Below are 21865 nucleotides of genomic sequence, written 5' to 3'. Positions count from 1 at the left end.
CATGAACGTTTTTGTGCAGTCGCATTTTCATTGCATCCATCACGACGCGCAACAGACATGGGGGGGGGGGGGGGCACGCTCATAATGTGACACAAACGGAGCATTGCCCAGCGGTCGTTCACATCAGCGTGAGTGAGCTGTATACCGCGGACGCGGTCAAGCACCGCCATCTTGGCGTTTTGATCGAGCCAATCAGAGAGAGAGCGTAGCCGCCATGCGAGCCAATCGGAGCCTGTCATACGGCGGAGCTCGCCAAGGTGGCTGAATTGTACTGTTCAGAATAACACCCCTGCGCAAGGCGGAATTCCGCCGTATTGTGGAATTCGCCAGCACGACAGCTCTCATTGGCTGCTCGCTAAGCCCTTCCTGATCGGTTGAAAGCGCCAAGATGGTACAATTACGATATGGCTGAATCTGGAAATGTCCATGATACCACTCCAGAACTGCATCCCGGGGCAATCGTGTTGGTGGAATTGGTTTCCTTGGCGCCCCCTTCACACACGGCTGTAGAACAGACGCGGTTTCGTGCGCACTGCATACCAAGTACTGAACGCAAGCTGTGCGCAGCTTCGTTCAAGCAAAGTTCACGAAAAATGGTACCGCATAACCTAACTACGGTATCCCTGTAGCTGTTTTCCCCAAGACAATATCGGTGTCCACGGTCTATTTATTCACACGGCCTGTTTAAGCGAGTTTCGTTTATCTGGAGTTCCCTGCTCGCTGCAGACGGACCGCAGTCGGCGTATTGTGGATGCGGTGAACGGCTTCTGGCGTACGTTGCTCAAGAAAACGTCTCTCATGCCGCCGTAAACCAGTGAGAGAACACATCGACGGCAAAAACTAATTGCTGCCGATACGGTGACAGAGCCCACACAAACAACACGAGGCTTGTCTTGGCTCTATCCTTGTAAAAAGCTCACTCGTTGTTCTGCTGTATGCTGCAAGTGCCGTCTGTTTTCTTCGTCAGTGTATTTTCATCTTCGCTTACTTGTCGTCTGGACGTTTTTCGCTTCCAGACGGCGTGGAAGAAAATCGCAAGAATATTTTTTTCTGTAGGGTTGGGAGTTTGATTTTATTTCTTAAAACGTGTCAGAATTACAGGGTGTGATGTGGGGAGGGTAACAGAAGAGCTGCATTAATGCAGCTTTGACTGGCTCCACCTTCCCAAAAAAACCTGGCAGCAGTGAGAGCAGGCGACTGCTTGTATAGCAAGAAATAAACTCAGCAGAAAGACACTACATTAAGTTACACACACACACGCACACATATAATCCCCATTGTGCGAACATAAGTTACGCCTACATGTCACAATATCAAAAGTCAAAGAAACCATACACCAATGCCTTTCGTTGTACTTGCATATGAAATCAAGCAAAAAATTACACGAGAATTTAGGTAATAATTAAGACCTGAACATTGAGAAAAACCATTTAACAGCATATTCGGCAACACGTGAAGGGGCAAGACGACAAATTGCTCGGCTACTAACTGGATTTTAGTGACAAAATAGAGCCATATGAGCAGAATTGTAAAATCGAAAATTACTAGTAGGCAGCGTTCAGCGATTCATCTGCTTTTGAACTCACTCCCCACGACTACAGAGAGCTCCGGCAAGGGTTGGCACCATCTCATGAAGGACAATCTCTCTGCCATAATCATCCACGATGTTACAGTATTGTTACAATCTGTTACAGTATTGCCTGCTGTGGTCTCCGAAAGTGTATGACAATATTGTATTTAATTTGATGGCTTTGTGAAAGTGTACGCAAATGTAAACAATATGCCAAATGGACGCAACAGCGCGTGAAATAATGCCTGCAGATACGCACGCGTGTACACGTTTAATGGGCGACAAACAAGTACAGGTACAGTCTCGTTCAATGTGAGCCGAAACAATGTGCCCGTGTTCGAAGGGGCTCCAAGGCTGCACTGCGGCGTCGGCGTACGAAAGATCGGTTTAATAAATGCCACTGATTGCAACCACGTTTAGTTCTCCAAATTTTTTCGCATCTCGTCGCTACCGCGCGCAGCCCCGGTGCCCCTTCGAACACGGGCACCGTGTTACAGCTCATACTGAACGCGACTGTACATGTATATAGTGCAGATCATGTAATATAGAGGTATTCTTGTTCTTGCTTTCCTTGTGCGCATGTGTATGTGTGCACCCTCTTTCCGCTATTACATGACTTAAGTTCTATTCCCAGAGCTGCTACGGAAGGCGAGCTTGCTCAAGCCTTTCGCACTTGTTCGTTGTACAGTCTTTCGAGAAGTCTTTCGTACTCTCTCTCGCTTCACATTCTCTCGCTTCACATTCTCTCGCTGCACAGACTCTCGCTGCACAGTCTCTCGCTGCACAGTCTCTCGCTGCACAGTCTCTCGCTGCACAGTCTCTCGCTGCACGGTCTCTCGCTGCACATTCTCTCGCTGCACATTCTCTCGTTGTGCAGTCTCTCGTTGTATATTCTCGCGTAGTACAATATCTCGTTGTACAGTCTCTCGTTGTATAGTCTCGCGTAGTACAACATCTGGTTGTACAGTCTCTCGTTGTATAGTCTCGCGTAGTACAACATCTGGTTGTACAGTCTCTCGTTGTATAGTCTCGCGTAGTACAATATCTCGTTGTACAGTCTTTCATTGTGCAGTCGCACTACGCGAACTGCGTCGCCATTCCACCACCCAGGCGAATCACGCGCTATTCCTCAGCCCCTGGGAGCTTCTCTCGACCCTGGGCTCGAACTGGAGGCAACGCCCATCAGTTTTTCTTTTCTTAAGCATTTCTTTTTTTTTCTTTCGTGCGGACCTCGCCTGTTTGTTTTGGCAAGCTGACGCCCATCGCCGAAGCGCTCGACACGCGCAATATACGGTCACGTCTCGGCTGCGTTTAACAGCAGCGCAGCTGGCGGCAAAGCGTCTTTTCTTTGGCCGCGAATCGCGTTTGCGCACGTGACTCGAATCCGGAGGACATCGGGGACCTTGGACGCAACCCTTGGATGGCTACGCGGCTGCGATGATCACGACAGCCACCTTGAAGCCAAATCAACCGAGAGAGGGGGGGGAAAGAGAAAAACGAAAGGAACAGCAACTTAGCAAGCAAGAAAGGAAGGAAGCAAGCAAGCAAGCAAGCAAGCAAGCAAGCAAATAAACAAACAAACATGAGTCATTCCTCCTGCACTGTACTCGCTATTCACCGCATGCAGCAGCAGGCTTTCATTGCGTACACCGACATCTTGCTTTTTCGCTCGCATCCTCCTGGAATCACGGCGAAAAAATTCATTTGTGGTCGCTGTGTACTTTTCGCTGTTTTTTTTGTCTTTACGGTCCGACGCTATTTATTTGTTCTTACCTCGAAATAAAGTTTTCATTACAAGTGAGGACTCGTGTCCGTGTGTGCCTTTCTTTAGTGGCTTTGTTGTCTGTGCGTGCTGAAGTATACAATAAAATGAATACGTTCTAACTCGCCCAGCTTTCCGTTCAACTTCTTTTGCCCGATGTCCTTCGTCTGCTGCAGTGTACGTATAGCCTACCGTGGCCTGCGATATATGTGCGCCAAGGCCACCCCGCTTTCGAAGTCAGCCCCATTTGGGCATGAAACCGCCGCAACAATTGACCAGCGCGAAAGTTTCGCGATAGCACACTGGTTAGAGCGTCCGGCTCGCAACTGCACACTGGCCGCAGAAGACGTGGGCTTGATCCCCTGTTGGGGCGGTGGTGGGCGCATAGCTTCGTTTCTTTTTCGACATATGGCGAGGGTCAATCTGAGCCGAAGGAGATGGCGCTGCGGGAGGAACGGACGGACAGATGCAGCCACACCCAGTCTCAAGCACTTAACTGATGTCGCAGCACAAAGCAGGAAGGCAGCGAGCCGAGCCACAACACAAGAAAGCCGCTGTGCTGCCCTAAACTGGGGACAGGGGAAGGGGAGATCAAAATACAAAGAAAAGGAAATTGAGGAAAGACACCGCACATATGTGCAAATGCACAGTCGATTCTAATTTGCTTGTCATATGTTTTATTGCGTTGAATTTAAGAGTCAGTTTGTCCTCGGAGCCCCAACTCCTATTTTTCGATTCAGATAAATGTAAAACGCATAAATACTCTCACTCACTCGCACAGTCACTCGCACAGTCACTCGCTCACTCACTCACTCGCTTATTCACTCACTCGCACAGTCACTCACTTCCTTACTCACACAGTCACTCACTGACTTGCTCACTGACTCGCACAGTCGCTCACTCACTCACTCTCTAAGTCACTCTCTTAGCCACTCTCTTTCACTCACTCACTCTCTTAGTCACTCTCTTTCACTCACTCATTCTCTTAGTCACTCTCTGTCACTCACTCGCCTAGTCACTCACTCACTTACTCATTCTTACTTATTCACTCTGTAATTGAGTCACTCACATTCCGTCGCTTACTCAACCAAGCACTCATTCACTAACTCTCTTTCTCACTCAATCAGTGATGTTGCTGAGCAATTAACAAGTAATTGGTGCATCGGCAGGAGCAGGCTTTCCCATTCATAACATTATCGTGGCGTGTCAGCCTATATTTGCTTTCCGCGTCTACGTGGAAGAACTCTTTTGACGCGAGGGATTTCGCAATCGCGCGGTCAGAATCGCGTGTCGCAAGCATTCTTCTGCGCGCTCCTTGCAAGCCGCGAGCGACTTTCGTATCGAGCACGACAGATGGCGCGTATTGGTGACGTCACGATCGAAGGTCTCTCGTGACGTCGCGTCGGCTGCTCCCGCTTACACGCCGGAATGTGGAATCGACGACGATCATCGACCGCCCGGATCGTTCACTGCTCGATCTTTCTCGTGGTCGGGGATGATAGCGCCACCTACAGGAAGGCGGCAGAGTTTCAGTGATGCCTAGGCGAGAGATAAGAGGACGAACGTACATTTTCGACGGATATTCGGCCTGGGAAAACGAAACACTTCGGTTTAGCGTGAAGTTGTCATTTAAAGCGCATAATACGCATGTTTTCACGTCGTGTTCGGTTCAATTGCGTGTTCTCCTAAAGCACGCATTGAAGTATCACGTGTATGTTATCTATTCAATATGAGAAAGACTAAAAAGCTTGCTGTATGAAGAAACTCACAATGAGTATTTAGTATTCGAATCCACTGTGGGACTGTTGACAGTACACTCTTCCGTCTAACGTGAAAAGCCTTATTAACGTGAAAAAATTATTATTATTATTATTATTATTATTATTATTATTATTATTATTATTATTATTATTATTATTATTAACGTGAAAAGCCTTATTATTAGAAGTATTATGGGCGTATCTCTGGCAACAATCATTGCTATAACAAATGCCTAATGCAGCTAATCGGACATAACACGTCAGGCACGGCCGGTTGGCTCCGTTCAATGGGGCCTTGTAATTCGAACCAGCTTGCCTCGCAGATAATTATTTCCAACTGCCAGTCAGTTCAGTGGTGCGATAAAGAGAAGAAAATGTCACGCCGCGTTAGTAACCTAGAGAACGAGATGGCGTGTTCATGTATCAGTGTTCTCATACCAAGGTGCACAAATATTTTTCTTACGCGCCTCTCCTAACTGACGCGTAGCATTGTGTGTGTGTGTGTGTGTGTGTGTGTGTGTGTGTGTGTGTGTGTGTGTGTGCGTGCGTGCGTGCGTGCGTGTGCGTGTGCGTGTGTGTGTGTGTGTGTGTGTGTGTGTGTGGTCGGTCATTCCATAGCCTATACTGGGTGTCTGTTGAAACGTGTCGGTGTTTTAGGTAAATATTGCAGGAATTAAACATATCTTTTTCTGGTTCTGATTCTTGCAACCTTCATTACTTCCTGCCCGGCATTGATTATTCGCTCGCAAGTGGCTTTTTCAGCCTAATGGCTCAGTGATTATTTTTTGTTTCTTGAGAACGGGTTTCTTGGCGTGTTTGCGGATATTTTTCAGCTGCAGATACACACCCTGCTGCACACGGAGACATGCACACTTATGGGGTTAACATTAGTTTGGGCTATTTGTCCCGACAACCTTTTCGCGCAAAGTGCAAGCGTGTATAGTTGAATAATAAAACATCAGCGGCTGCATCAGTCTTTGAAGCTGTCTCAATAAATAAAAGAACGCTGTATAGCGCAGTTAAGTGGTGAAACTAATTGAACTGATAAAGACTGTGCACTGATGAGGGTACAGCTTTATCTGAGCCGTGCCCTTAAGAAAAGCAGTTTACTAATGATCCCTTTAAAAAAAAAAGAACGAACGTAGACGTGGTCCGTGAACTGTCGATATACTTTGTGTATACTGATTTGCCTCTCTATTGATTTGTCCTTCTGTCTATGGAACTTATTGACTGTATGGAGAGAAAATTTCAAGTCATTTATTTTGTCGATTTGCGGTCTACCGTACCAACTCTCTCTAGATAAATGGATTGAAAATATATTTTGTTTTAGTTAATTCCCAGTCCATAGAGAGTGTATAGACAATATTTTAAGCTGTCTATTTCTTTTCGTCAGTTCCAAGCCTATGGACTGTGCATAGAGAAAGGTACTTAAGCGGTCTATTTATTTTAGTCGATTCCTGGTCTATGTAAATGTCTATTGCCAAAAGTTGTTAAGGCGTGTATTTATTTTAGCGTGCTCCTTATCTATAGACGGTCTATTTACAAAAACTCGTTGTCTCGATCATTTCGAGTTTCACGGTCTTCAGGCGGCGTACACCCGCGCGCTTACAGGTTTTCCTCTTTGTCAACTAATTACGGTCATTAGTAGCTTACAAGGTCGTGTTTAAGAGCTTACATTGGCCGTGCACTGATTAGGAATTGCGGAGTGTGCATTATGATCTTCTACATAATGAGCATTGTACGATACTGGTCGAATGCACCGTTTAGTCAGTTCTGTAGTTATTCACAGCCTGAACTGATTCAATTGTTAGAGAACGGCATCAGTTTCGCGCCGACGTTGGCACATGGGAAGCTCCTCGAGCGCACAAAAAAAGTCGGGTGCTGCTCCAATTAGCCACACATATAGTGTAATGGATTGACCTTAGTGTACTTAATTTGGGGTGCTCGAAGCCAAGGGCACAGACAACACTCGTTAATATGGGGAAAGCGTAAAAGCAGGAATTACAAATAAGCCCTGATACAATATAAAGATACGTAAACTCGGAAGTGCAAGATGATGATGTTAAGTAGTATCAAATTGTAAGATTCTCGACATATGGAAAATCACACGTTTCACATGTGCATTTTTGTTTCTTTCGACAAACTGCTAATTGCGATGTTTTGCACCTGCGACGCGAATATCGAAGTGACCTCATTTGCATTTGAACGTTTCAAGAGTACGCGCCTCTGAGATGTGCATCTCCGTTCTCTAAGCACTTCTTTTGTTTCGTTTTTGCAGACGTGATGGACAAGTCTAAGCAACAGGCCACAATCCACAAGGTCCGCGAGCTTCAGCTGGAGGCGGTCCAGATGGAGGAACACTATGACGTCATCAAGGAAATCGGCTCCGGAGACTACGGCAAGGTGAGTTCGTCCCGCTTTGACGTCAACTTGGCTGTCGCTTTTCTTTTGCGCCACATCTGGCTTCATGGTTGCGCCGCGAAAAATCACCAGAGTATTTGCTTAAATGAATAATTTTCCTTTGTCTTTCTATGCAAGGAATATGGTATAGCTACATCAGCGATTAACGGACGTTGACGTAACCGCCAGCTACGTGGCCTAACAGTGCGTGGCAGTCGTTAAAGCATGACGTTGTTAAGGCATTCGTTCCTTCTAAACGTTGTAAAATTTCTTCGAGAAAACATTGTAGGTCTGCTGCAAGAAAATACTTTTTGAAAAATACTGTGGATAAAAGAACACTTGCTTTATATTTACAATCCTGCCTAAGCTATGCATGTCCATTTCATTGTTTTGTATCATGTCTGTTTTGTTTGCTCGCGTGCGTGAAGGATAAACGTACACTGAGATTATATTTACCTTCGCGCCTAAGTTATGTACTTTAATTTTATTATTATGTACTATGTCTGTTGTTTTGTTTCCTCGCGTGCTGCGTTTCTTTTTTTACATTAAGTTGACTGGTCCTGAGACTAGCCAGCGGCTGTGAGTCCAGTAATGCTTTCGCATTTTGTAAAATATGTTGTAAATAAAGAACGAATGAAATGAAATGAAAAAGAATACAGCAATAAAACATGAATGAAATACTTATAAAGAAAATGTGTGAGGTGTTACTATTGCAAAGGGCACTGAATGCAGAAAAAAAAAAATCTTCCTCACAGGGAAGTTCAAATGGGAATTAAAAGGATCAACAGTAATTCTTATAAATACAATGTTAGTCTCGACAGGAAAGCTGCGAGCGCTGTGTTTTCGAGAAAGCAAACGCAAGCAAGGCAGATGACGATTCTTGTCGTGGGACAAGATAAGCCCCGAAGGGTGTGAACTTTTTTTAAGAGTGTGATGAAGACGGTGCACCGATGATATTGACGCTATAGAGCGTTCGAGGCGGACATCCTTACAGACACCCTCTTTCATCCTTTTAAAGTGTAGGCAAGTGAGTTATAGGGTGACTTACACCCTTACTGAGTTTTAAGGGCTGAATTATTTTACAGTGTGAAAGTGCAACGTGTGATTCGGAGAATGTCTTTCTTGTTTGAACATTATGTTACGTTGAACTTCTTAAATTCGCAAGAAGCACTGTGTTCCTTTGCTTTCCCCTTGGATCTCCAAATGTTTCGCTAGTTTCTTTTTAGAATTGACTGTAATTATCTTTTTAATTGCATCTGTTTACTGACCAATCCCACATAGCCATAATTAAAGAAAGAAACAAACCGACCAGGCAACCTTCGCCTACATGCGCCATTAGTTCATCGTCGTCAACTGGCGCCCGTGCCTTTGTTCGCGCAGGTGGTGCTGGCGCGGCACCGCGAGACGGGCTCGCAGGTGGCGCTCAAGGCCGTGCCACGTGCAACCACGACCCTAAGGGACTTCCTGATCGAGTTTCACTACAGCTACTTCCTCTCGCCGCACTCCAGCATACTGGACACGTACGACGTCTGCTTCGAGACGCCCGAGCACTACTACTTCGCCCAGGAGGTACGCGTCTCAACACTCGCACAGTCTCTCTCTCTCTCTCTCTCTCTCTATATATATATATATATATATATATATATATATATATATATATATATATATATATATATATATATATATGACGTAATAGTTCTGCGGGAACGCGCAAGGTGGAGAGAGGTAATTAAAGGAAAATGAGGCATCCACTCAATCGTAGCAGTTGCTACAAAGGAAAGCTATACGGGTTCCTCGAAAGAAAAGCCTCGCAGTTTGTATCAATTGCTACGATTGGGTGGATGTCTCCATTTCCCTTACTATATATGTGGAAAAATTACTTATGGAGAAAATTAACGCTTGCGCGAAAATGAATCAATTCCATTTTCTTAAAGTTTGGTGCGATAACCTAGGCGCTAGTACGCCGACTCTGAGGCTTCGCGGCAAGAAGTGATATGTGAAGTACGTACGCGGAATTTATTAGAGCGGGATTGTGTGATGGTGGCATATTGCACATTTCGTGAAAGCGTTAAATTGTTCTTTGTAAGTTAAACGTGTTGTACGTTATATAAATGGTCATCCGCTTCTGAAGCCCTAATTCGTGGTTGGAAACATCATGTCCGTGATTTTCATGTTTTTCACTGCGGTGTTAGAGCTGAAAATTGAAGACCAGTAATGAAAGAATGCTAATTTTAGCAGTATTGAGGAAAATGATGAATGTGTAAGTAAAAATAATAGGCTCTCAAAATTGGTTTATTGTATTCCGAGCAAAACTATTTTTTTACGCTCGCCATACACATTCATGTTTAACGTTAAATCCTGAAATCAAGCTCCCTCTTAAAGTGACACGCGATGATGCGAAAAGCTTATGAACTGTTCTTGCTTTTGTGCATTCGACGTTTACGGACAGAAATTCAAGCAATACAAGATAGCTGTGCGCGAGCTATGCGCCAGCAAGCTATCATTTAAGCAATACTTAGCGAGGCATATATTGAGTCCAGTGAATTGTAGGAAGGCCAATTACATAGGAGCTTTTTAAAGGGCTGATAAAGAGTTAATCATTACGACAGTGATGAACTTGATGGTGATATGACGACGATAATTAGATGAAAATTATTTTTACTGCGATTGCAATAGTACGGACACGCCAGTCGCATTTTTGGCCGTCACGTCTTCGCCACCACGCTGTCCCGGATAAAGTCAAAGTGCGAGGAGGATGATGGTCCCGTGCCCTGGTGGTCACGTGACGGGCAGTGGGTGCGAGGGCAAGGCACGCGAGGGTGAGCCGAGAGGAATGGCAGCTTGACGCCTTCCTACATTAAATCCTACATGCTTCACGCGCGCCATCTTTCCGCGTATCCGATGTTCGAGGTCACGTGTTCGAGTGCACGCTGCCGCACCGCCATCTGGAAGAGTAGGAGCTCGCGACGTCTCCTCTAGTCCGGCAGTGGCTGCCCAGCCTTGCACGGCCGAGCACATATGCGGCCCGCGAGCCGTATGTTGGAGGTCGTCTCCCCCGAGTGCAAGGGCGAAGAGTGAGCGTGCAAGGGCTAGCCGAGATGGCTGGTTGCTTCTTACGCACTGTACCTTACCCGCGCAGTCTGTGGCGTTGGAGGTCGCGTGATCTGAGTCTTACGGACGCGCCACAGTTGAAACGGCGACGCGAGCAGCAGCAGCGCGAAATGTTCAGTTTGGGGGCATGCACGCGCTATCCCTGCCGCCGGTACTTCTCGGGTCAGTGTTGTGACAGCTGATATTCGCGGTCATCGAGTGAGACCTGTTAGTGTTGTGACAGCAGGTATTCGCGGTCATCGAGTGAGACTTGTTCGTCAGTGTTGTGACAGCGGGTATTTGGGGTCATTGAGTGAGACCTGTTAGTGTTGTGACAGCAGGTATTCGCGGTCATCGAGTGAGACCTGTTCGTCAGTGTTGTGACAGCGGGTATTCGGGGTCATCGAGTGAGACCTGTTCGTCAGTGTTGTGACAGCGGGTATTCGGGGTCATCGAGTGAGACCTGTTCGTCAGTGTTGTGACAGCGGGTATTCGCGGTCATCGAGTGAGACCTGTTCGTCAGTGTTGTGACAGCGGGTATTCGGGGTCATCGAGTGAGATCTGTTCGTGCTTGCCTGTGCTCGCGTAGTCAGCAAGCGAATTTTTATCGCAATTTATGCGGCCCATAAAACTACGAGCATTACTTTGTGTAACCGCCTAATACTTCGTTATCGCTATCGATGCTACACCAAACTGCGAATTTTTTTTATTTACGGGGTGGTAACATTTGCGACGAGTTCGTTTATTTTAAACCTTTCTGCTGTGCCACTTAGTGTTTAAATTCGTGAACTATTATTCTACTAGCGCAACATACTATATTAAAGGAGCACAGAGTAGACAGACGCCACGCACGCTAAACTACAGCTGACATTTAGTCTAGAACGGGCAGAAGTCCTAATAAACGAAACTTTTACCGATTGATTTTGCAATGATAACACGTCTCCCACTACTGGCAGGCAGCTATACCGTCAACCAGCATTAGTTAATGTTTCAATAGTTCTTTTAAAAAATGAACAGTCGTGATGCGCGCGCGGAATTCTACGCGAGCACAAAACAGAAAATGACTTTCATTCTCGCCCGATAGACTCACGCTATCTCGCAGAAGGTCAAGGGTAGCGATTCTTTTTGTACGTGCGCCTGTCCTCTTGAGCCAAGGTTACAAAAACAACCTAGCTGTAGAGACGCAGCTGTGGTACTTACAAACATCTCCCCATGCACAAGGTTACCGAGAGAGGGCACTGTTGTTTTGCGCTCACGAACGCGGAAACTGAAAAGGGGGAGGAAAAGATGGTGGAGACAAGCTACACCGGTAGTGGAACATCGATAACTGCTCGATCGAATAAGTTTCAAGAGACAAGGGTGTAGGACACGGAGGGTTGGAATCAGAAATATCGTTTATCGATGTCTCCTCGTCTGACGTTACGGCCCCCTGTTGACGAAAGCACTATTTTCTGCCCCGTCCTATTTACCCAGCAGCTAGAGAGGCACGTTAAAATACGGCTCGTCCGGACGGTCATGTCATCGGGACCGAGAGAAAGAAAGCAAAACTAAAGGGTGGGGGTGGGCTCTGTCGCAGTCAGTCAGGGCAGAACGCTAGCGTAATTTACGAGCTTTTGGGGGCTAAGCAGAGCAGCAGCCAGCGGCCTTTCGGACTTTCTCTTTCTTCCTTCGTTTTCTTTTTTTTGAGTTCTCCGAAAGAAAAAAAAAACATACACGTGGAGTCTCTTTCCTGTGCCTTGCAGCATTTCTGCCGGATGCGCAGAACTGTGTAACTCTGTCCACTTCTGGACCGACGAACGGAAAGGCAGCGTACACGGTGGCCCGGTGATTGCAGTCTCAAACATGCGCGGCGTGAGTAACGCTCAAAACTGACCGGCTCCGAAATAGCAACGTTGCTTTTTCGCCTCGCGTCGGTTGGAAGTTCACTTCGAAGCGCTGCTTTATTTAGTCGGCATGGCACGCCCCTGTAAAGGTCTGTCTGCGAGCTTGGTTGGCTTAGACATCTGGCAGAGGTCTACGGGAAACGCATATAAGTTCACTTAATGAAGCGTGTTCAGTGCGAGCACGCTTCTTTGTCACTCACTGGGGTTCTTGGTGAAAAGATGAAGTAGCCTTATGGTTTCTCGATGTCTACGTAAGCAGCTTGGTGTGGGCACCTAGCAGACGTCTAGGGAACCGTGTGTATTTTTATCGAATAAACAATCAGTTGAACGTTCAGAACCTCCACGAACACTTCTGGAGAACATTCAGCTGGACTTCGTTAGTCATCGTTATTTTATTGCGATAGCAATTATATGAACACTCCAAGCGCATTTATGCCGTCGCCGTGATGTTCCGTATAAAGTCCCAACACGATAACATCGTCGCGGTGCGCCGTACGCTGTATGTGCGAGTGAAAGCGCAATCTCGCGCGCACGAGGGAGGAAGATGGGGCGGAAGCGCGCCGTCTTCTGTCGCACGCGAGGCATTGGGGGGGGGGGGTGAGGAGGCAGAGGGGGGTTCGACTCCGGCGGCAGCTGTTTGCGGCGCGGCCGCCGTGTTTTGCAAGCGTTCTGCGACGTGGCCAAAGTGCGCGCCTGCGCGGACTTCTTCAAAACAATCTGCGATGTAAACAAAGTACGCGCAGTGCTGGTAGCTTCGCATGCGCTGTGCTTCCGACGTTTAGTTCGCGTTGCAGCGAGAGACAGCACAAAGGTCCGTTAACTCGGTGCTGCTGCCACGCGTTTTTTTTTTGACAGCGAGTTTCGCGATCATCGAGCGAGATATGTGTTCATGTGTGCCTGTACGCGCGTGACACCGTGCTTGTTAATTTAGGTAGTCAGCGAATGTTTGCGAGTTTATACGACCGATAAAAACTACCACCCTTACTTCGTATACCTGTCTACTAATTCGCTATCGAAATCGATACTTCGCCTTTCGGGCTAAACTGCGATTTTTTTCTGTTGAAAACGAAAAGACGCCGTAGTGAGTCTCGTATCAGGCAATCCGCTTCCTCGGTATAAGTCACGTTTTCAAGGACTTAACATGTCTGCATAAGTAGCCGTTACGAGGTTTTACTAGATTCGCGTGAAATTACATTCGGTAAAATAATCTATATCTCACGACAGTAACTTTTGGTTAAGGTAGGATGAGCGCTGACTGCCACTCGCTGGGGAGAGCGAGCACCTGCGCTCTGTAGCAAATTATTTCAGTGCTGCGGTTTATATGTTACAGTTAGTGCCGACGACTCCGATTTTCAATCAGCTCCACCAGCCACTGAACGTATATGGAAGTCTGCTGCTGAGCATGAAGTCACGTGTTCGATTAGTAATGGCCGCTTTCCGAGCCAAAGTCTCTTGTGTAGCGATTCATCAATACGCATTAAGGAGCCCTGGGTAGTCGAAGCGGATCCACAGCCACACATCGATCCACATTCGTGGGCGTCTCTCCTAGGAAAGCTGTAGCTTTGAGATATTAATCACGATCGAGTCCGTCACTGAGTCACTATTTTATTTCGTTGGCTGCGTACGCACTCACTAATTCTTTGCATCAAGAGATCGATCCTTCTTATGAGGCAGTCGCATTTGGCCAGCTGCCATGACGATGGGCGCTCTACGCTACACTTGCTTTTTGTGGTGTCTTCGCGACAGGCGTCTTTTACGAAACGCTTCCTGTTTTCGACTCGTTGTCGTCACCGCTATCGTCACTATCTCCTCCATCTTTCTTGACCCTTCCTTTCCCCCAACTTCACGCACCTCAGTGCTGAATGGGTGGCCAGAATGCGCTGACTCAGGCTGAGCTCTGTGCTTTTCCGCACCAATAAATCTATGTCTTTCTCCTAATTCGATCGTCAATACTACTCGGACGCCATCGACACCTTAACGACCCTTTGTCTGACGCTCACCCGCTTGCTGAAGTTAGACGTCATTGATTTGAAATGACGTCTACGGTCATGTGAGATCGCCTACAAAACATCCTTGCTAATTAGAAATTGTCGGATCAGCCAGTGGCTGGTGCGGTGGTGGTGGTGATAAACTTTATTGAAAGGGGGAAGGGTAAAGGGGGACGTGGCTGAGGGATTGGGCTCATGTAAGGCCCTGGGCCTGCTTGGCCTTCTCCGCCCAGTCCACCAGTTCAAGCTGTCGGTCGACGTCCCCGGAACTGAGCCAGGCTGTCCAGTCAGTCTCGCTGCTGACGGGGGATGAGAAAACGAGAGCGAGGTGCATGAGATCTTGTTTTTGAATGAGACGTACGGTCTTAATAATACACTGTGCATGACATGCTTGCACACGCAAAATGGACATACCGAAAGTCAACAAATACACTGGTGAGATCAAAAATGCCGCCATGCTAGAAATGTTGAAAAAAAATACAGGAAACGAATTATAACGTTCGTCATATCTGAATCATAATTCACTGTCTTTCAAGTTTGTTTGGTTTCTTATAGTTTCAAGATAGAAACACTGAACCGAGCACACGTTTTCGTGGTGCTACGATTGCACAGTTACGACAGGCTCAGTTCACATGACAGATAATTGCGGAAGCTTGATTTGCATTATTGTATTTCGTTACCTCACTGCCTACCTAATTCCAAGCATGGCTGTCAAAGCGCTATATGGCCACAGTTACTCCAGGAGACTCGCTCTCAGAGACCCTCTGCCGCACGTCTCACACCATATCCGTGCCTGCTGCTTCTTTTTCTTCAACCAGGTGGCGCCCTACGGAGACCTGTGGCATGCCGTCGAGTACTACGGTGGCATCGACGAGCGCGACCTCAAGATTATCCTGAGGCAGATAATCCCAGCCCTCGAGTTCATGCACAGCAAGGAGCTAGTGCACAGGGACGTCCGTGCCGAGAACATACTCATCTTCAGCAAAGACTTCACCAAGGTATGCATGCGCTCAGGAAACGTATCTCGGGCGGGTCCGCTCTTCAATTTACAGTGCTGACGCGAAATGCGAGGCTATGGGCACGGGATCGTCTTGGCGTATAGGCTAGTTGTCTCGTCCTCATAGGGTAAGCTAAAATAGCGAAACCCGCGAATCTGAAACAGCGAGCACGAAGAATCAAACGCACAGTACATAACGAGTGCTGCCTTATCGAACTGGTCAGATGTGTTAGTGGGATCGAGCACATAGGCAGAGCAACGTGAGAAATCGGGGTGCCGGTCACGTGGCTGCCCATTGCACCAGCTGCTACTGGACCCTAAAATTCTGAAATAATCGATGGGACGAAAGGTGGCGGTAAAATGTTGTCAGTGTGCCATTCTCTTGTCCTGACAGATAAGTACATTTTCGAGAAAGTACTGTTGATATTGTCCTGTAATCTTGTAGACACGTGCTCAACTTGGGTAAATGCTCCAAAAATCTAGGGCCCACACACACAAAAACAGAAGTTTTTGTTTAGTGACGATTTGCCAGTTTGCTTTGTATAGGTGCAAGCGTTTTCCTTGTCGGCATTCTTCGATAGCGATCATGCAAACAGACGAGGCTTCTAAGCTTCTAAACTCATAAAACTAAACTTTACCTCGCGAGCTCGTACTTAAATACGGCGCTTTCGATACGTTGGCTGTAACATATTAAAACTATCCTTACGGCTTTTTAACAAGGGCAAAAGCTACTTCAAGTTACCGAAAGCACCAGGGGACTTTACAGATGATAGCAGCAATGGCCTAGACAGAGAGCATTCGAATGGAGATTCTTTATATGCGTTCATAAATTTCACGAGAACGTTTCGAGACGATTCCGGGATATAGTGGAGACAAAGATAAGCCAACTAGTAGTCAACCGGCACACAAGCTGGCAACGAAATGGCACTGACAAGAACAAAAGAACTGAATGCCCTACAGATTACTTATTCAATGATCTCTATGATCATGTGTGTTTTGTATGTTATCCCTTATGTTCGTACGATATTATTTTTTAATGACGCGATCAGGTATAGCGAGTTGCTGGCGCCGGACGTAGAATAGAAGATATCGCACACCTTAACAGACACACACATAACAAAAATAACGACAGACACTACACCAGAAAGACGCTACAGGCGTTAGGCTGTATTCGCCAATCTCGTTCAAGGAAAAGCCTAGAACGAAACTGGTGAATGCGAATGTTACGTGACGAGGAATATTTAGCTGAAATATTCTTTTTCTATGGAATGCAAAGCATATTCGCACGACCGGTGAGCTTTACAGCGGCCCCATTCTTCACTCTCCACTGCTCCTCGCGTCGTGTTGTCGCTCACGCTGTGTCTCTCGTCCTCGCGGCCCAGGTCAAGCTGACCGACTTCGGCCTCACGAGAAAAGCGGGCACGTTGGTCAAAAAGCGGACGAGGTCGCTGCCCACCTGCCCGCCGGAGATATGGGAGGCCGTTCACCTGGAGGGCTACACCGTCGAGCTGGGCTCGGACGTCTGGCAGATCGGCATGCTCATCTTCTCCTGTCTCACTGCGAGGTAAGCCGGGAAAGAAAGTATCTCGCGAGGTCAACATTGCAATCGGCAAGAATTGTAAGCAAGGACGCCAACTCGCACAGCATACGAGAGTGTCGACCACGGCAACGTAGACGTTTGGGCGAGTTTGGTGCGGATTAATAACGAAAGAAGGGTTGCTTGTGGTGTCTTCTTTCCTTGATTTTAATAGTTTATTGCGTTATGTTCATTTAACATAGAGCATATACATGATGACCGTATATCGCGAATCAGTGGGAAGCACTGCCAAAATAACTTTTGTTTAAACAGCCTACATCACAGTGCCAAAGAGAAACCAAACAGCTTAAAGATATATGCGCAAGAATTCTCGAAACCTGGTGAACCTAGCGTCAGAAGCAACGTGGGCTGGCCGGTTTGTTCCACTGAGCTAACGTGCTAAAGGGGAGGGGGTGGAGAGCAAATGATAAATGATAGGCAGGGAGCTAGGTTAACCAGGACTGATCCCGGTTGGCTACCCTACACTGGGGAAAGGGGGACGGAATATGTATATCAAATGCGCAGCTGCTGCTCCCGTGCATGCTTGTTGCATCAATTTGTTCGTTCGCTCGCAACTCGCGAGCTTGGACGCACCCGCAAACGCAGCTCTCGACTCGCAGGTTTCCCTGGGAAAAGGCCGACATCACGGACGGCCGCTTCAACGAGTTCCTGGACTGGCAGAAGCGCAAGACGACTAGGACGCCGCGCGAGTTCAAGCGGTTCACGCCCCGACTGCTGCGCATGATGCGGCGGCTGATGGAGCCCAAGCCCACCAAGCGGTACCCCGTCACCGAGGTGAACAAGTACTACGGCGACCGGTGGCTCATGGTGCGGTCCCCGCGGACGTCCAAGGTCTCCGAGATCTGGGACCCCGCGACGGCGGCGGCCGTGGCGGGCCACGACAGGAAGCTGGGCGACGAGCTGCTGTCGGAGTACGGCAAGGAGCAGCGGATCCAGAACTGGATCATGTCCGGAGCCGAGGGCCAAGCCAAGGAGAGCCAGTAGGGAGGAAGCCGCACGGCCCGAGTGGCGGGTTCTCGACGATCCGGCCGGGTGGTTCCTCTGCGAACACGAAAAATGGCCGAGCGTGTGCGTATACCTTCGCGCAGCCGTGTCCCTTCGAGCTGCGCGCGTATTAGAGCAGATAAAAGTGCGTAGGCGCACATGACCGGACACACCTCTCTTGTGAAGGATAGGGGAAAAGGTGATGTCAGTAATCGGATGTCGGTGGCTCGTGCTTGGCTCGGATTGCTTCCAGGGAGAGCAGTGTATTGAACATGTGAGATGTGAAACTTGGCATATGACCGGGAAGCTCATGATAGAGAAGACGACGCTGCGAACATCTAGGCTGGGGACCGGCTGAAGCCGTATGGCAGTGGTTCTGGGACTTGAGGCTCTAGTACTCGTGGCAGCCACCTTGGAATGGCACATCGGCTACTTGATTTACTGGGAGAGGGTCAGGAACATTCGCCGCATGAACAGTGCCTGTGTTCCGAAGCAAGAGAGAGCGCCGAGGAATCACCACGTGTCCGTGAAACGCGTCCTTCAGCAATAGTGCTGACGAGAAATCTCGGGAATTGGCCCGAGAGGGCGTGACCGTCTGGCAGTGGGTGATGACGTGCAGGGCACCACACCAGATGCCTCGGCTTTACTGTCAGCAGGACAACGGGATTGCCGAGTTAAGGGAGAGACATCAAGTTACTGGGGCACTGCAAGCAACTCGAAGACTTCGAGATGCCCACGTGACACCCTTCGCAGCAGCACCCTACAACCCCCCCTCCCCCTTCCCTGAAATACAAGCGACGTCGCAAACGAATGGTTTAGCCAAGAAGTCCATGGCATCGAGAGAAGACGTCGAAACAACGAATGCTGGAGGCGGCGGGCCGGATTTATCACTTGAACAAGCGAGGACAGAGTTTCCTTAATCTTACGGAAAATCTCATACTTTCGAGATTTGCCATCATGCATCGCTTATGCCCATTCCAAGTGATGAAAAAATTGCGATATCTTCGTTTATTTGACCTTTGGCCTCCAGAAAACGGAAACAATAGTCGGAAACAAACAAATAGTCGGGAAGCCATTAAAGATGTAAAAGTTTGCCCGCAGCAGCAGATAAACAAGGAAGCGCGAAGCTGTGTTGTCAGTTGAGCAAGACGTCGCTGTCTGCTACTGTATTATGAAATATAAGAGAGAGCACACCCTAAAAATGACAGCGCTGGTGTGTTAGAAGGTGCTGTAAGATACCGTGAATATATCTGTGCCACTTTTCTGACTGGTAATCGGATGTCTCGTCGGGCTCCACCCATGCTCTGCCATTTCGTCTTCCGAGATCATGTGTCCGTCGCAAATAATTGTGGCCGTTGTGGTGCGTCTACGCTTCGTTTTTTTTTTCCCTTGCTGACGTGAGATCGAAAACAGACGGCCGCGGCTGAAATCTCTCGGCGTCTTTTCGACATGTCAACTTCAACGCAGTACCGACGTCTGCAAGTGGTGGGCGCGACAGACGAATACGAAACCAGTTTATCGTCTGCAGCCGATAATCTCAAGTGACACCGTAGGCGGCCTGCTGCCGTCTGCTTGCTGACTATTGAGCAGAAGACTATAGGTACAGAGGCGCCGCATTGTGGCAGTTGCTCACGTCCCCGGCATCCGCTGTGTGAAGAAAAAACAAAAACCTTGCTTAGTTAATCGATCGCCTGCCGTGACGTAAGGCACGCGGACGTCATCACCCACCAAACGAGTCGCGAGTTGTGGTCTTGACAGAACTAGACAATCTGTGCGCCGGTGCATTAGGAAGTGCGGTGACTGTCGGAAACTGTCAGCTGTGAACACTTGTAGTGTTGTCGTCAATCGTGGTGACTTTTCTTTCTTTTTTTGCGAAGTTTGTCTTTCGCTTGCTGCTGAGATGTGTTTGGCGCTGGCGATGCCGTGTTGTTCGCGAGTGTCGGGAAGGTTTTGCGTAAGACTTCCAAACATGCATTCAGCCAAGATATAATGCCACTGCATAGTGTTCAAAACGAGGCTGAGGTGGAGAGCGGACCGATTCCCTTGTTTTGTTCTTGAGAAAGCATTGCCGTCAGTGACGATAGTATTCCATAAAAAATAAAAGATTCCACGCCTGGTTTTGATTTTCGAAGAAAGCAAGGACAGATCTTAAAACCGATCGACAGCGTCAAGGAGACTTGTTTTAGGGACTTTTTTGTGTGGCCTAAGCAATGCGACATTTTCTGTCCTTCGAATCAATTGTGTGTATACAGTTTCTTTATAGATCGCAGCGATTCAGTATCATGCCCTGAGCTAGGGCTATACAGTATCTACCCCTTATGAAAAGTATTGATGCGGTGTAAAAGTGAGATCTCAATGGCCCCGGTCCTGCTGAAAATGTTTGCTTGTATCACTCGCAAAATGGTTCAATGCGTGTGTTCGTGTTCCCGCCGCTTGCGTTACAATTAACCTAGTTTCAATGGTTGCGGGGGTCCCTCGTTCAATAATATCGAATCCCCCCTGTCTACTCCGACGCTCGCCTTGTCGGAGAACGTCGATGTAAGGCTTTATTTAGCTCAATGACCGTAAGTTTATTCAATGCACGATAAGAACCCGTTGGTGAAACACTCGTAGCAAGCGGCTATATACGAGGCAGCGAAGTCTTAAGTGAAGTCGGGTGGTTCGGTCGTCTTCGAATCGCACTCGTGGTGTCAAACAGCTCCGGAAGGCGTGAAGTAGCGCACAAATTTTTTTTTTCGAATGTAGGCAGTGAACCTGCATCCTTTTTGAGAAAGAGAACGCACACCTGTGCGAGTATGGAGACGTGGTGCACTTTGTCTATCACAAACACACACAAAAAAAGAGGACCCTTACGCGAGTAAAAAAAAAAAAGTTTCCATGGCCTACAGTGTCGCGGCTTCGTGAACCGTAATGCGACGAGGTTCCCGAACTGTGACGCTGGGAGGAATGTTCAAACAGGCTTCATTCAGTACAAACTTGATCGCACAGACTTCCCGTGTCTTGCGTGGAAAGCTAAAAATTTTTACTCCCGCCAACCACTCGGAAGTGTGGACAAAAAGCATATTTTTTACCACGTCGACGTACCTCTCAAAGTTTTTGGTGTCCGTCGCCCGCGCGCGATACCCTGCGACAGACTGAAAGACGCTCACCCTGACGCGGACGTGGAAGCCTTGAACGCACTTGCTACTTATCGCTTCGCTCATCAGAATGCCGAGACGTCATCTGTCTATCACTATCGAACATGAGAAGACCATTGCCGTAGTGAAAATGCGCTTAAAGAAAGCAAAGAGAGCCCTACTTGCTGTAGATGCCCATTTTTTTCTTGACTGCGCAGGAAATGTCGGACAGCAAGAGACAAAGGGTCCTTTTCAGTCCGGTGCCAAAATTTCGACAAGAGGTCTTTCTGTAGGATTTCGCCAAAGGTGGAGGTTTTCAAGATGGCAAGCCCTGTTGTCATCTTTGCGGCCTTTCCCGATAACAACTCCGCTAGACGAAGGCCTCCACGTTAGACGATCGTCTTCACAGTTCGTCAGGGCGTTGAAGATCAGAGTTTCACTCGGCGAGGTCCTTCACGTGCGACGAACACCTCTGCAGAAATAAGCACTCTCGCCTCGGCTGCAGTCTTGAAGATGACAAGTCCGCTTGACGAAAGTCTTGACCCCTTGAAGTAGGTCTTGTCTTCAGTCTCGACGATGACAACTTCGCTTGTTGAAGGCCTCGACCTTTGAGGAAGGCCTCTTTTTTTTTCGAATAAGGGCACTCTTGTCAAAACGTGTTGGCATATGACTAAGACGTCCAGTTCCCTCGCTCTCCCATATTTCCTGCACGAGCTTC

The 21865-nt window shown here is 47.8% G+C and overlaps 1 protein-coding gene across 1 annotated transcript in view; it reads left to right on the top strand.

Moving 5' to 3' along the window:
• The window catches only part of LOC139048882 (serine/threonine-protein kinase SBK1-like), a 57799-nt gene extending 36993 nt beyond the window's left edge, over positions 1-20806 (top strand). The window contains exons 2-6 of the mRNA XM_070523794.1: positions 7371-7495; positions 8873-9061; positions 15272-15451; positions 16833-17014; positions 17647-20806. Coding sequence (XP_070379895.1) covers positions 7376-7495; positions 8873-9061; positions 15272-15451; positions 16833-17014; positions 17647-18031 — 1056 coding nt within the window. The 5' untranslated portion in view covers positions 7371-7375 and the 3' untranslated portion in view covers positions 18032-20806. The remainder of the gene's footprint in view (positions 1-7370; positions 7496-8872; positions 9062-15271; positions 15452-16832; positions 17015-17646) is intronic.
• Positions 20807-21865: the final 1059 nt, after the last annotated feature.

This window comes from Dermacentor albipictus, chromosome 8 (genome assembly GCF_038994185.2).
Source record: "Dermacentor albipictus isolate Rhodes 1998 colony chromosome 8, USDA_Dalb.pri_finalv2, whole genome shotgun sequence".
Classification (NCBI taxonomy): Eukaryota; Metazoa; Arthropoda; class Arachnida; order Ixodida; family Ixodidae; genus Dermacentor; species Dermacentor albipictus.
The sequence above is the reverse complement of the archived record's forward strand: the minus strand, read 5'-3'. Positions and strand labels throughout refer to the sequence as shown.